This window comes from Homarus americanus, unplaced genomic scaffold (genome assembly GCF_018991925.1).
Source record: "Homarus americanus isolate GMGI-L3 unplaced genomic scaffold, GMGI_Hamer_2.0 scaffold56241, whole genome shotgun sequence".
Taxonomy (NCBI): Eukaryota; Metazoa; Arthropoda; class Malacostraca; order Decapoda; family Nephropidae; genus Homarus; species Homarus americanus.
The window spans coordinates 5,384,457-5,397,442 of record NW_024740202.1 but is presented as its reverse complement, the minus strand read 5'-3'; the positions used below and the strand labels follow the sequence as shown (position 1 = coordinate 5,397,442).

Sequence of the window (12,986 nt, the reverse complement as noted above, 5' to 3'; positions counted from 1 at the left end):
GCGATATAGGCTACTGTCAGTCAGTAACTACAACACAATACCTTGATCATATATATCTACCACACCATATTTTAGAATTTTAATAATTTTATATGGCATTTTTGGGGTTTATGTAATTATTTTATACATGTATCCATGAAAAAAACACAAAGAAAAGGACATGAAATGTTTGCGGTGAACTATTACTGTTTCATCTCATATTAAATAAGGGAAATGATAGGAATATATGATGTTACATCTTTGGAGAAATGAATTACTTATATGTTGCAAACTCGCTTTTAACAACACAAATAAAAAACACACAGAGGAAACACACGAACACACTTTGTATCTGTTAGACTCCTGAATTATGTGAACAATTCACTCTTGAGTGTCTGTATGTGCTCCTCCACTTTGAACTTCACCACTTATTGATGATGGGATTTTACTTAGGTGGGTGTCAGGAGGACAGATATCATATTAAACGATAAATATTCATAGAAAAGAGGTATAGTACTGTACAGAATGGACTGGTCGCCGAACTGGGATGGTGGTTGGGTGGTGGTGGGTATGTTATCCATCTCCTTTTGCATTTAGTGAAGTTATTAACGACGCGAATTTCATAATATTGCTCGTGATAATTTATTGGAATATATCAATGACGATTCTAGGGACAGCTCATGTTATTAACCATAACTTTTAAGCGTTTATCAGTTGAGGGGAGGGGGGGGCTTAAATTGTGTATTTCGTTTTCATAAGACCGAAAACTTGCATAACTTTGTACTCTAGGCATTTAAATTTCCCGCTACGCACCAATGTGATTGTCCCATTCGGGGAATTCCCTAGGGCCTCTTACGTAAGCGAACCAAATATGAATGTTAAAATTAAATTTTTTTCTGTTTTGTATTCATAAATATTCTATTTCTTTCCTCTCATTACTCACATGTTCATAGAAAACTATGTAATAAATAGAAAATTATAAAGTTTTACTCATTTATTTTGCCCTGACGAATGTTTTTATATAGAATAACAAGAACCACATGACAATGACTGTGGGCCTCCACCTTCCGGCCTCCCTAACTGAACATGAACAATGCTACAATTTTTTTTAAATAAATTGTATTTTATGTTTTTTTTCCTACCTGCTTACATAAATTGTGTTTATTTCTATTAATTTATATGACCTCTCAAGAAAATATAACAAATTATTCCTGTAAACACTTGATCAAAAAATATCATGATAATGTTCTTTTTAAGTTGGTTACGAAAGAAATATGATATTAGTGTGGCATATTAGCGTATCTGTTTCAAGGAGACAGTGAACAAGGGAGGAATAAATGAGCTAAGGCAGGGAGGCCAGGCACAATTCACTCATAGGCTGGGTGAAAGGGGAATGACAGGCTGTTGTGTGACATGCCTACACTCAGCTTCTATGAAAGCATTGTATATAGGAGGAAGCGCATCTTAGAGGTACATAATGTAGATACCCATAGTGCGCAAGCCTGGCCACTAGATGATACTAATTAAATGGCAGGAAAAGTTGCGTCGCTCTTTGTTTTGACTCTTGACCGCTGGACATGGTGACTGACATGGCAGTAACACAAACAAGGAGAGAAAGAACATGATTCACCGGTGTGATGTGTGCGGCACAAATAAAAACAACACTAAAGACCTGAGGTTGCATTTCTTCCCAAAGGACAAGAAAAGATAAGTATTTATTATATTTAGTAAAGGTGACACAAGTTTAAACCATATTTTGAAAAGCAAGCAGAGAAGATGTAAGTAAAACTCACGAACCAGGGCTCATTTTCAAAACTACATTACATGATAATGTTATAGAAGACAGTTAGCACCAGAAGGAGTCTAAGGAATTGCACCAAATTTTCAGATGTTGTTTGGGTGCGATTAAGTAAGAAAATTTAATGACACTGCACAAAACTTATTGGAAAGCCTGACCTAACCTTACCGAACCTACCTAACCTTATCTAACCAACCTAACCTGGTAAAATTATTGTTTCGAACATCACGAGTTTTGGAAGTTAAATTATATTTTCCAATGCATTTTTTAATGTGTTCTAAACATTTCCTTAGCAAATCACCTAGCCTAACCTAACCTAACCTAACATAGGGGATAAATGTGCATTTGCAAAGAAATCGTATAGAAGGAAAAGGTCTTAGAATTGTTGAAAACAATTAAATATAAGATGAAAATCACAATATTCTAGTAATGTCCGAAACTATATTAAAACCAAAATAAATATAGAGTTCCATAGTTGTACTTCACAAAATCATAACCGCAAATTGTACATTTTTGTTTTTTACGGGGAATATAGCCCATCCAGGCACAGGTCATCGACCAACAACGGGGCCTGGGAGCGAAAAATTATGAGTAAAAAAGAAATTAAAAATAGAAAAGAAAATATTAAATTAATCTACACCACGAAGATACCGGAAAACCATCTTTTTGAAGTGAGGTTATAACAGTATGGAAACACAGAAGAAGGCAGAGCATTCCACAGTTTGGCTGTGTGAGGAAAGAAGGATGTACTATAACGGGTTATTCTAGTGCAGCGGTTCTTAACCGGGAGGACACGCCCCCCTAAGGGGACCTGAATAATTTCCAGGGGGCGGGGGGGGGCGAACCCAGAGCAAAAATAAGTAATGGCTTTAACAGGTGTATGTATGTCCTTATTTGGATTTTCGCTCCCCATAGATACTTGAAAAAGTAGTAAATGGTAACTACGTCAATCAAAATGAAAAATTTCACTAAAATTGACTGAATTAAGTTAGCAATAATGTCGGGAACTGAACGTCAAGTTGTTCGGATTCCGACGATGTTTGGATCTACGTATCTTTGTGAGGCCGTATTTTCTGCACCGGTTTGCTGTCAAGACCAAATACAGAAACAAGCTGAACGTTGAAGGGGACTTGCGCTGCGATCTCCCTGGCACGCGGCCACGTATTCAGGATCTGGTAGCTCAGAAACAGTGTAAACAATCTCACTAAATGTGTTCTCACTAAATATGTTGTGTATTAACGAGTTGCTTATACAGACTCTATTTAATAATTAAAGTTATTACAGTAACGAATGAAAAACTAGTTTCTCAATTTTCCTATTTAATTCAAGAGGAAATTGTTTTAGAATTTTTAGATTTAGAAGGGAGGAGGGGGGCGTGGAGATGAAGACCAACTGCTATGGGGGGCGCGACCCTAAACAGGTTAAGAACCACTGGTCTAATGCGACCGACATCCACACAGAAACTGTGGGCACCGCGGGCAAGACAAGTGTTACGAGCGCAAGGCCTTGCCGGCGGTACACAGGATGCCAAAGCTACCGAACATTGCCCATTGAAATACCTGTAAATGAGAGAGAGTGAAATAACATTGCGAAGAGAGATTATCAACTAAAGGAGGATAGTTAATAAAGCGAAATGCCTTTGATTCCACCCTATCTAACAGTTTGACAGAAGAAGAGCCATCCCAGATATGAGAGCAGCACTCCAAGTTAGGACGAATAAGCTTGAAGCAACTGATTATGGAGTGAAGTAGCTACGGCATCTGTACAGCATTACCAGCTTTCGGGAGGCAGCTTTACCAAAGTCGTGGATTTGTGGCTTGGCATATTAGAGTAAATGGTGAGGCCAAGCATATCTATTTTAGAATTTAGCAGAATGAATGCGTCCTGAAACGTAATTGGTGGGATCTCTTCTATTTTGGAAAGTATAATTGGTAAATACTGTGTTTTATTACTATTGCATTTAACCAAGTTTCTACCTCCCCATTTGGAGATGCTGCACATATCCGCATTGATAGCTGAAATGATTTGAACTCTAGAAACAGATCTGGTTTGATAATTAATTAGAGGGAAGGGAATATGTAAAGAAGAGTGAAGAGTAGAGTTTTCAGCGTAAGAATGAATAGAATTAGTCGTAATGTGAAGTAAATCATTGATAAAAAGAAGGAAAAGAGTAGGTGAGAGAACAGAACTCTGTGGGACACCACTATTGGTAGAGAAAGAGCGAGAGATCGGTCCCTTAACAACAACTGCCATGGATCGGTTCTCAAGGAGGCCAGAAATTAGAGGAAAAAGTGGGGGAGAGAAACCATAAGAGTTAAGTTTAGAAAGCAAAGACTTGTACCATACCCTGTCAAATGCTTTGGCGGTGTCGAGGGCCACGACGAAAGCTTCCCCATAATCCCTAAGAGAGGATGACCAGAGATGGATGCAGTAGGAGAGCAGATCACCAGTAGATCTCGCCTGGCGAAAACCATACTGGTGATCCGACAAAGGAGAAAGACGTATAAAGTGACGGAGAAAATGAGAGTTTAAGATAATTTCGAAAATCTTAGAGAAGGATGAAGTTAGAGAAGTGGGGCGATAGATAGGGGGATTAGAATGGTCACCCTTCTTCGGGATGGGCTGAACCAAGGTATGCTTCCAAGAAGAACAACAGTTTGGGTTGTAAGGCAAAGGCGAAAGAGGCGAGTAAGCACAGGGATAAAAATTTCAGCACACTTCCTCAGAACATGAGGGGGTATTCCGTCCGGTCCATGCGCCTTACTCACATCCAACATGGATAACACACCGGCAACCAGTAGGAGGAGCTGGATTAGGAGGGATAGAGTTAGAATCGTCTAAGGTGGAATTAGAGGAGAATAAGGTGCCAAGGAGCTTGGCTTTATGAGGTGGAGAGTTGACTATAGAGTTATCAGGTCGGAAGAGACGAGGAAAAGAGTGAGTACAGAAGTTATTACAGATGTTTTTGGTTAAGAACCAGAACGATTTACTCGAGGAAGAGTTAGTCAAGTCAGCGGTCTTTCTTTTTATAAAATTCCGCTTGGCTTGACGAAGAATAGCCCTATAACGATTCCTAGAAGTAAGGAAAGAGGTGTGGGTAACAGGAGAAGCAGATAGTTTCATAACTTGATACGCCCTATCTCTCTCCCTTAGTGGTATATCATGTCAATCAAAACGAACTTTACAGGCTGGTCTTTAATATGGGCTTCTGTCCATGACCGGTACCTGTCACGCAAGAGGGAAAATAGGACATATTACTGTATGGTAATAGAGGAGGAGACAGATAACGCCAAAAGGACATTAGGGATTTTATATATTTTTTCTAGGTTTGTTTTTATGGAAGTCTTGAATAAGAATTTGCATATGAAAAGTGTTGTGTGTTATTGGGAATATTTTTCCTAATTTTTTCCCACTGTTTAACATCTCACAACATGAGACTACTCATGTTGCATACCTCTCTCAGCTCATGGTTTTTACCCGTTTTGTTAATGATCAAAAGATAAAAAATGGCTTCCTGTTTTGGCGTCTTCTGACCACACACCAAAGGCAAAGGAAATCAAGAATCTAGTTTCCACTTTCCTTGAGGAAAAGGACCGTCAGTGGAAGGCTGTAGTTGGGTATGCACAGATGGGGTTAAGGTTAAGGAGTAAAAATCTTGCTGTGGTTGGAACACACAGCATGATTTGCAGAGAAGAAACTTATGTAGTATATCAAATAAATTAGAGACAACCCTGTAAAGTCCCTCACACAGTGGTTGCCTTGAGTGAACCCCTGTGACAACATACACATGCTGTCTTACTTGAATGTGGTCTGAACTTACCATGTTCTTCACAGGAAACAATAATTAGTCAAGTTACAAAAAAAAAAACAGCCTATGCTTATCTTAACACACCAACAGTTAGTAAGGAAAACTAGTTGAGTGACTGTCAAAAGTTAGTCCAGTATTTATGTCTTTCATGACAAACTTAATTAGTCAGGGTCCTCTGATATTAGTTCATTTATTAGTCATGGTCTAGGATTCTAGGTGGAGGAAAGCCCAAATGGAATAGTACTTCAGTTTTATTGACAAATTCGATATTTCATCCGACTTTGACCACTGGTAGTCCAAATTGAATTGAACATCAGAGTTGTTGATAAAATGAAGTACTACTCCACCAGGGATTTCCTCCGTCACCTTTACTATACAGCATTGTGAATAAGCTTGGCACTGGTCATAACTTGGCTTTGCAAACCATGGTTACTAAATCAGCAAAATGCTTTATCATAACAATAACAAAAATCACACTCGTGCTACAATCAGTGCTACAATCAAGAATATAGCATTGGCAGAAAACTAAATTTTTCAGGAAAAACAAGACATTTCTTGAACTAATGTATTATATGAGTATTTGGCAAAATATACTGAATTTTTCTGTAACCTGAGATTACTAACTAATAAATAGCAAAAAACAATGAGCTAAGAGAGGTTTGCAACATCAGTAGTCTCATGTTGTGAGATATTTCATCTATATATGACTTGATAATGTTGTCACATTAAGTACGAGTTTCGTGCACTCAAGCATAAGTGACTTATTCAAAGTTTCTTTGATATATGGAGGCCTTCTTATCCTTGGCTTCATACAGTGCCATGGCATATGAAGAATGTGTAATGGCCTTGGGAATATCTTGGAAGATTCCACTGCCAACCTGTCTCGATTTCTTCACAGTTGTGCCTTTCATCTTGGAAAGGAGCGATCCTTTTGGGCTCGCTCTCGATGAAGCTTTTTAAGATTCTGTTTTAGTTAAAATGGTTTCATCGAATCATTTGCAAGGACTTTGTGGAAAATTGCACATTGAGGTAATTCAGTACCATCCTTCTTGATAAACCGGAATCCAAAGTCATATAACTATCCTCATAAGATTTTTTCTTATATTTGGGCTTGTAACAGATTCTAATTTTTATTCCTTCTGTAGGTTAGGCTTTCATTCTTCCCTACACACATCAAATTCTCCCCTGGTTAGGATCCGCCTAATTGAAATCTTGTCCACATTAACCGTCTACAAATAGGTTTCTTCAGGACCAAACAGGCATTACAGATTTTAGCCGATGTCTCAACACCTCTCTAACTAAAATTAAATTCATATAAATCCTTGGCGATCTTACTGATGCACTGAATGGGGTATTACAAGATGAGTTTTGTCCTCAATGGTACTCTGTGCTATACACCAAGCCATGCCCATTTCACTTAAAAACACACACAGTACATCACGTTACAGGCTTAAAACAACACTTTTTGAAAGTTAACTCTGCTCTGAGAGCCAAAGTAATTATGAGATGTATACCTGCACTATCTTTTCCCTCTTGCCTTCCAAGGACAGCATTTCATCATAAATAGGCTCTGAATTGGTGCCTATGTATATGGGTTCCCACTTGTCATATGCCGTCGAACCTTGGCCCACGTGAAACACCGACAAGCCAGATTCTCCAGAGTGTTCAATCCACTCCTGAAAATAAGGAGTGTTGTGTAGAAAGGATCCTAATTAATAATAATATTAATAATGATAATAATAATAATAATAATACTAATAATAGTAATAATACTAATACTAATAATACTACTACTAATAATAATAATAACAATACTAACTATTCCTATGAACCATTAGACCTCAATGACCATTTTATAATTTCTAATTTAGTATAAAATATGTTCTTACTTTTGTGTTGTCAGGTCACTACAAGGACTGGTCAACTAATGTCTATCACTCTATCCCTATAATTTTTAGCCTTTCGTTAGCTCTGTGTTTTCTATCTCAATCTACAATATAACTTTTGTTAATTTAAATGTGAAGCTTGTTTCAAAGTGAACTTCAAGTGTACATCAGGCGTACCACCGCTGCATCATATTCCAGTGACCTTAAAGGTGTGGATTCTTGTAACTATTGAAGTGATTGGACCCCTACAGGAATCGGCAATAGGTAACAAATTCTGTGTGGTAGTGACGGATTACTTCAGTAAATGGTCAGAAGCACCTGGCCTCCTAGACAAAACAACTGCCAGTCTCTGTGGCAGATTTTTTGTTCACACTCATCTACAGACATAGCTGTATGGATGCCCTGATAAGTGACCAGGAGAGAGAATTTGGTTATCAAGTTGCAGCAACCCTGTAGGATAAACTGGTCAACGGGAACGTGATAACCTCACCCTAAAGAGCTTCTTGGACAAGAAGGTCGAAGAGAACTGAGATAATTGGAATGATCTGATTCCTAGGAATTTGCTAGCATATCACATAACCGTACGTACAATACATAAGTCCACAAAAGTAAATCTTTTGAAGTCATGTATGGAAGGAGGGCCAAGTTACCTATTGATGTTCAATCTGCAGCCGACGACTTGGGAAATTTGAATTGCGCTAGTGTGGAATTCGTCAATGAGGTAATGGGTAAGAATTTTTATTTTATCTGTCAAGTAGCCCAAAACATCACAACAGCAAAGGCAGCACAAAAGGAAGCGTACGACACGAGACAAAACAGTCATGAATCTCTTAAAATAGGTTCAAGGGTTTATGTAAAGAACAGCCGCAGATTATATCGCATGAGTTCGAAGCTGGAGCCTCGGTTGATCGGACCTTATGATGTTGTTGAAAGTCTAGACAAGGGACGAGTCCGAATAAAGAACCTGATGACTGGACAGTTATTGCATGTACTGTACACCAGCCCACTCCTATGCACAGTTACGACCATCAGTGTCCTATTTCTAACTATAACTGATATATAGATTAATTAAATTATTGTACTTCTGATAGTGCAAATAACATAATTGGTGTGTGAATTACTTACATGATTATATTTCTAACCCTCCTTATAATTGATATGTGATTTATCTTACAACTTGACAATACGTTCATCTTCTTTACAGATCCATGGAAGTGACCCTGCCAGCTCGGATTCTTCAGACAACTGTCAACCAGTAGAATTTTTCAGTTCCGACCCTGTCATTGTAAAGTCCTCTTCTGCTGGACTTGGTATTTTTAATGCTGACCATCCTAGTACTAGTTTCAATTCTGCCAGTGACATTCCTTGCAATACCCTCCACAGGGAACGCAAGTGGGAGTTAGATGACTAAAATCTTCCACAAAGCAAGCAAAGCAGAACACCAGCCAGAATTTTCAAACCCTTCCTGCGGATGGCACAGAGTAAACTGGCAGGTGGACTTGGGCTCAGGGTAGAGAAGCCTGTCTATTTCGGGAGGTGCATGATGAAATGAACCAAAGTGAGTCTACAGAAACCAAAGGTGATAGGAACTGCTATTTTTATGCAATCAGGCACTTTCTGACAAGGTCGTCCAACATATTTTTGGTACAGTTGCCTCAAAAAATTTTCTTTACCCCCTGTGATAATGTTTACCCTTAATGTGGAAGGAAAAACTGCGAGGGCTATCCCACCACCATACTATAGTGTGAAATAAGTAATTTTCTTCAATCGCTGCCACGACCACAACACCTCACTGGTGTAACAGCACCTTGCTTTATATAAATATTCACCCAAATGAATAATACCAAGTTATTCACCAAGTGAGTCACCATGTCATTCACGACTCAAGATAATTTGGCTTACATCTCTCTCAAAGGTCGAGCGCGCGTCAGCTGATTTAGCAAACAACCGGCTTGCTCTTTCACGCCCAGAGAAGGCGGTTCACTTATTACCATTGGACAGGGAAGCTAGGCACTTAACTCAGTATTATCTCAAAGTGATATTCCCAACACTCACCTGGAGAGACTCACAATATATTCTCTCAGATTGTACCTGTGTATATACCTGCTTCGATAATAAACAGAAAAGGCCAAGAAGTGTTTACACCAAACCCTGCCACTTAAAGAGTTCCAGAACTTAATTAAAAAATTAGCGTGATACCCAAACAGCTATCACACTTGGTGGCTGCGGTGGGATGAATACTATAAACTAGTGCAGTACTCAAAAATAATAAATACAAGGCAACATATAAAAAAAATACGTAACCTGGTTCAGAGCAGCTTCCTTTTGGTAATTTTGAAGTGTTGATTTCAAATTTGGCAATACAAATTCTCTAGCACGTACAGTTTATGTGTTATGCAAAAAAACTAAATCTTACAAATAAAAAAAGTACAAATAAATTTTTTCTGTTATTCCTGTTACCCTTTTCCACGTCATCACTAAAATTCAATAAGGAATGAAAAACTCCTAAGAAGACACAAAAAGTATTAAATTAGTCACTGTATGGGCATTTGTTATTTTATTTAATCTTTTTATGTGTTGTATTGTTCTCCGATTGCAAAAAAAACCCAGCAATAATCCCCCTTCATGGCAGGATCCCATCTGCCTTGGTACCTGACCTCCATACGTCTAATGTCCTGATGAAATTGCTCTCCTTGTTCATCACTAACCGCCCCCAGATTCTCAGGAAAAAGGTCAAAGTGCGAGTGCAGAAGGTAGGCTTTCAGGGACATTCTGCATCCTAAGTTTCTGTAGTTTTTAAGAGTTCCTCTACAAGTTGGCAATAGTTTTCTTCCTTCTTGTTGCCAAGAAACCCCTTGACTACAGATGTGAAGGATTTCCATGCGGCAAGCTCATTTTCATTCAGTTTGTTTTCAAAGTCGTCATCACGAAGTAACTTTCTTATCTGTGGGCCAACAAAGATACCTTCTTTGACTTTAGCATCACTGAGCTGTGGGAATTTTCCCCTCAAGTACACGAACCCATCACCTTGTTTGTCCATAGCCTTCACAAAATTCTTCATTAGTCCCAGCTTGATGTATAAAGGAGGTAGAAGTACATCGTTCGGGTCTACCAAGGGAATATATTTTACGTTGCTTTTACCTGGAACAAACTCTTCTCTCTTTGGCCAGTCCTTTGTGTTGTAGTGTTTTTCTGTTGCTCTGCTGTCCCATGAACACAGAAAGCAGCAATATTTCGTGAACCATCCTTGAAGGCCGAGTAGAAAGGGAATGGGACAACTGGCCGCCGCCATCTGGCCGCAGCCCAACTGGCCGCGGGAAACTCGCCGCGGCCGACTGGCCGCCGCGGACTGGGGGTAAACTGCAAACGCCTATTTTTGGTTAGGTTAGGTTAGGTTAGGTTAGGTTTGGTTAGGTTAGGTTAGGTTAGGTTGTCAACAAAAAGTTCCATATGGCGGCCAGTCGGCCGCGGCGAGTTTCCCGCGGCCAGTTGGGCTGCGGCCAAATGGCGGCGGCCAGTTGTCCTAGACCCGAGTAGAAAGGCTATAACCTTCAAATCGCCGCAGATCTTGTATTTAATAGCGGTCAGTATTTTCTCCATACTATCATACGTTTCCTTCAAACCTACAGAATGCGCTACTGGAACTGATGGCTTCTGGTTCCCATTAAGCAACAATACTTGCTTTCCAACTAAACTTGGAGGAATCTATGAAAAGCCGCCATTCCTTTGGGTCAAGTTTTTCTCCCAACTCTGACATTAGTCCATCTACATCAGTACACACACAGAGGGAATCCTGCATACTGTAGAATGAAGATAACGTAATATTTCTTTTCCTAAAAACAGAAATTCTTGTCTGTTTCGCTAGCAAGTTCCAATCCTGCAGTCTTGATGCTAAGAGTTCCGCCTGCTGCTTTGCCAAAAGGAGATCACGTACAAGATTATTAAGTTTACTTTGTTCTATAAGATGTGGTTTATTGGAAGTCTGGTCAATGAAAGGAGGATCATGGGATGATTCTGGGATTTCGTCCTCAATTTCCTCATTGGAAATTGAGAGCTCTTCCAAATTAGCCGGTGGTGTAGGAAAGGGAGGCCTTCTCCGTGAGGAACGGGCTTTATTGCCGAAAGTACATTTGGATACTCAATTTGGTGAATTAACACAGCCTCGGCGTTGTATTCTCTCCATTCTCCTGTTCAGTATTGATAACCATGCTTTTAATATATTCCTACAAACATAAGTGTAGGTTATGTATCTATGCTACTGTGCCAAGTAGCAACCTTGTAAATAAGCTACTGTGCCGAGTAGCATTTATATATATAATTACGTGGTAACACTGCACGTGTTATGTGGCAACATTGCCCCGAGGCTGCCATATGGCAAGGCAGCCTCAGTCTGACTGTGTGAGCCGTGCATGGCACACGCGAGTCACCACTTGTATTTCTCTCATCCATAATAAACGGACTTCAGTGTTACCCTGTGTTTCCCTACCCATCACTGCATTCTTCAGGGAACACTTGTAACCATCAACAAGTACGTATCTTATAGTCCTACACTACATATACACATATATTATCAAAATGTTACATGACGGACAGTTTTTATTGCCATATTTGAAATCAGCACCCCCAAAATTCATAACGTGCAGCGTATTTGATCCATGTTACAGAACCTTTGTTAACTAGTGTTATAATTATTGATGACCCAAGTGACACAAGTGATACTCTAAGTGAATCATCATCAAACAAAGCATTTTCAAGGAAAATAAGTGGAGAGTGGTTATAAGCACTTGCAAAACGTGTACACAAAAATCCAGTGGCAACAAAGACAATATAAAGACTTGCTGACATAGCAGTCAAACCCCCCCAGCACCCTCTCACAGCTCATGGTGACCCGAGTGGAGCCGACATCAACAGTGCCTACCCGAGTGTTGTCTTAGTGTCCCAGGCAGCTAACGACTAGCCAACCAGACCGCCAGCCAACCAGCTGCCAGCACTACAATACAGGAGTACTAGGAAGGCTGTCATTGTGGTTACAGACAAGCAAGCAACCTCTTGCTTAAACGATCATGCCTCTCCAGTGCGCGAGGAAGATAAGCCACGGGTTGATCGCTGCAAGAAATGTCAGCCCCAGGTTGATCCCTGCAAAAAAGGTAAGCCCCAGGTTGATCGCTGCAAGAAAGGTCAGCCTCAGGTTAATAGCTGCAAGAAAAGTCAGCCCCAGGTTGATCGCTGCAAGAAAGGTCAGCCCCAGGTTTATAGCTGCAAGAAAAGTCAGCCCCAAGTTGATTGCCACAAGAAAGGTCAGCCCCAGGTTGATCGCCGCAAGAAACGTCAGCCCCCAGGTTGATTGCTGCATGACGTGTGAAGTCAGCCTTCCCAGAGTAGGACGTCATCGACTTCTGACGTCACCACCTGGCGTCGAAACTCTACGGATTCTTCGGTTAGGTAGATCACAAACAATCCAAAAGTCTTCCAAGTAGTCAATATAAAATAAACTATATGTACAACGGCCTAAAAG

General features: G+C 39.8%; 1 protein-coding gene across 1 annotated transcript in view; it reads right to left on the bottom strand.

Annotated features, from left to right (window-relative positions):
- The window catches only part of LOC121875388 (beta-1,4-glucuronyltransferase 1-like), a 40,704-nt gene that overhangs the window by 2,155 nt on the left and 25,563 nt on the right, over nt 1-12,986 (bottom strand). The window contains exon 3 of the mRNA XM_042379941.1: nt 7,100-7,261. Coding sequence (XP_042235875.1) covers nt 7,100-7,261 — 162 coding nt within the window. The remainder of the gene's footprint in view (nt 1-7,099; nt 7,262-12,986) is intronic.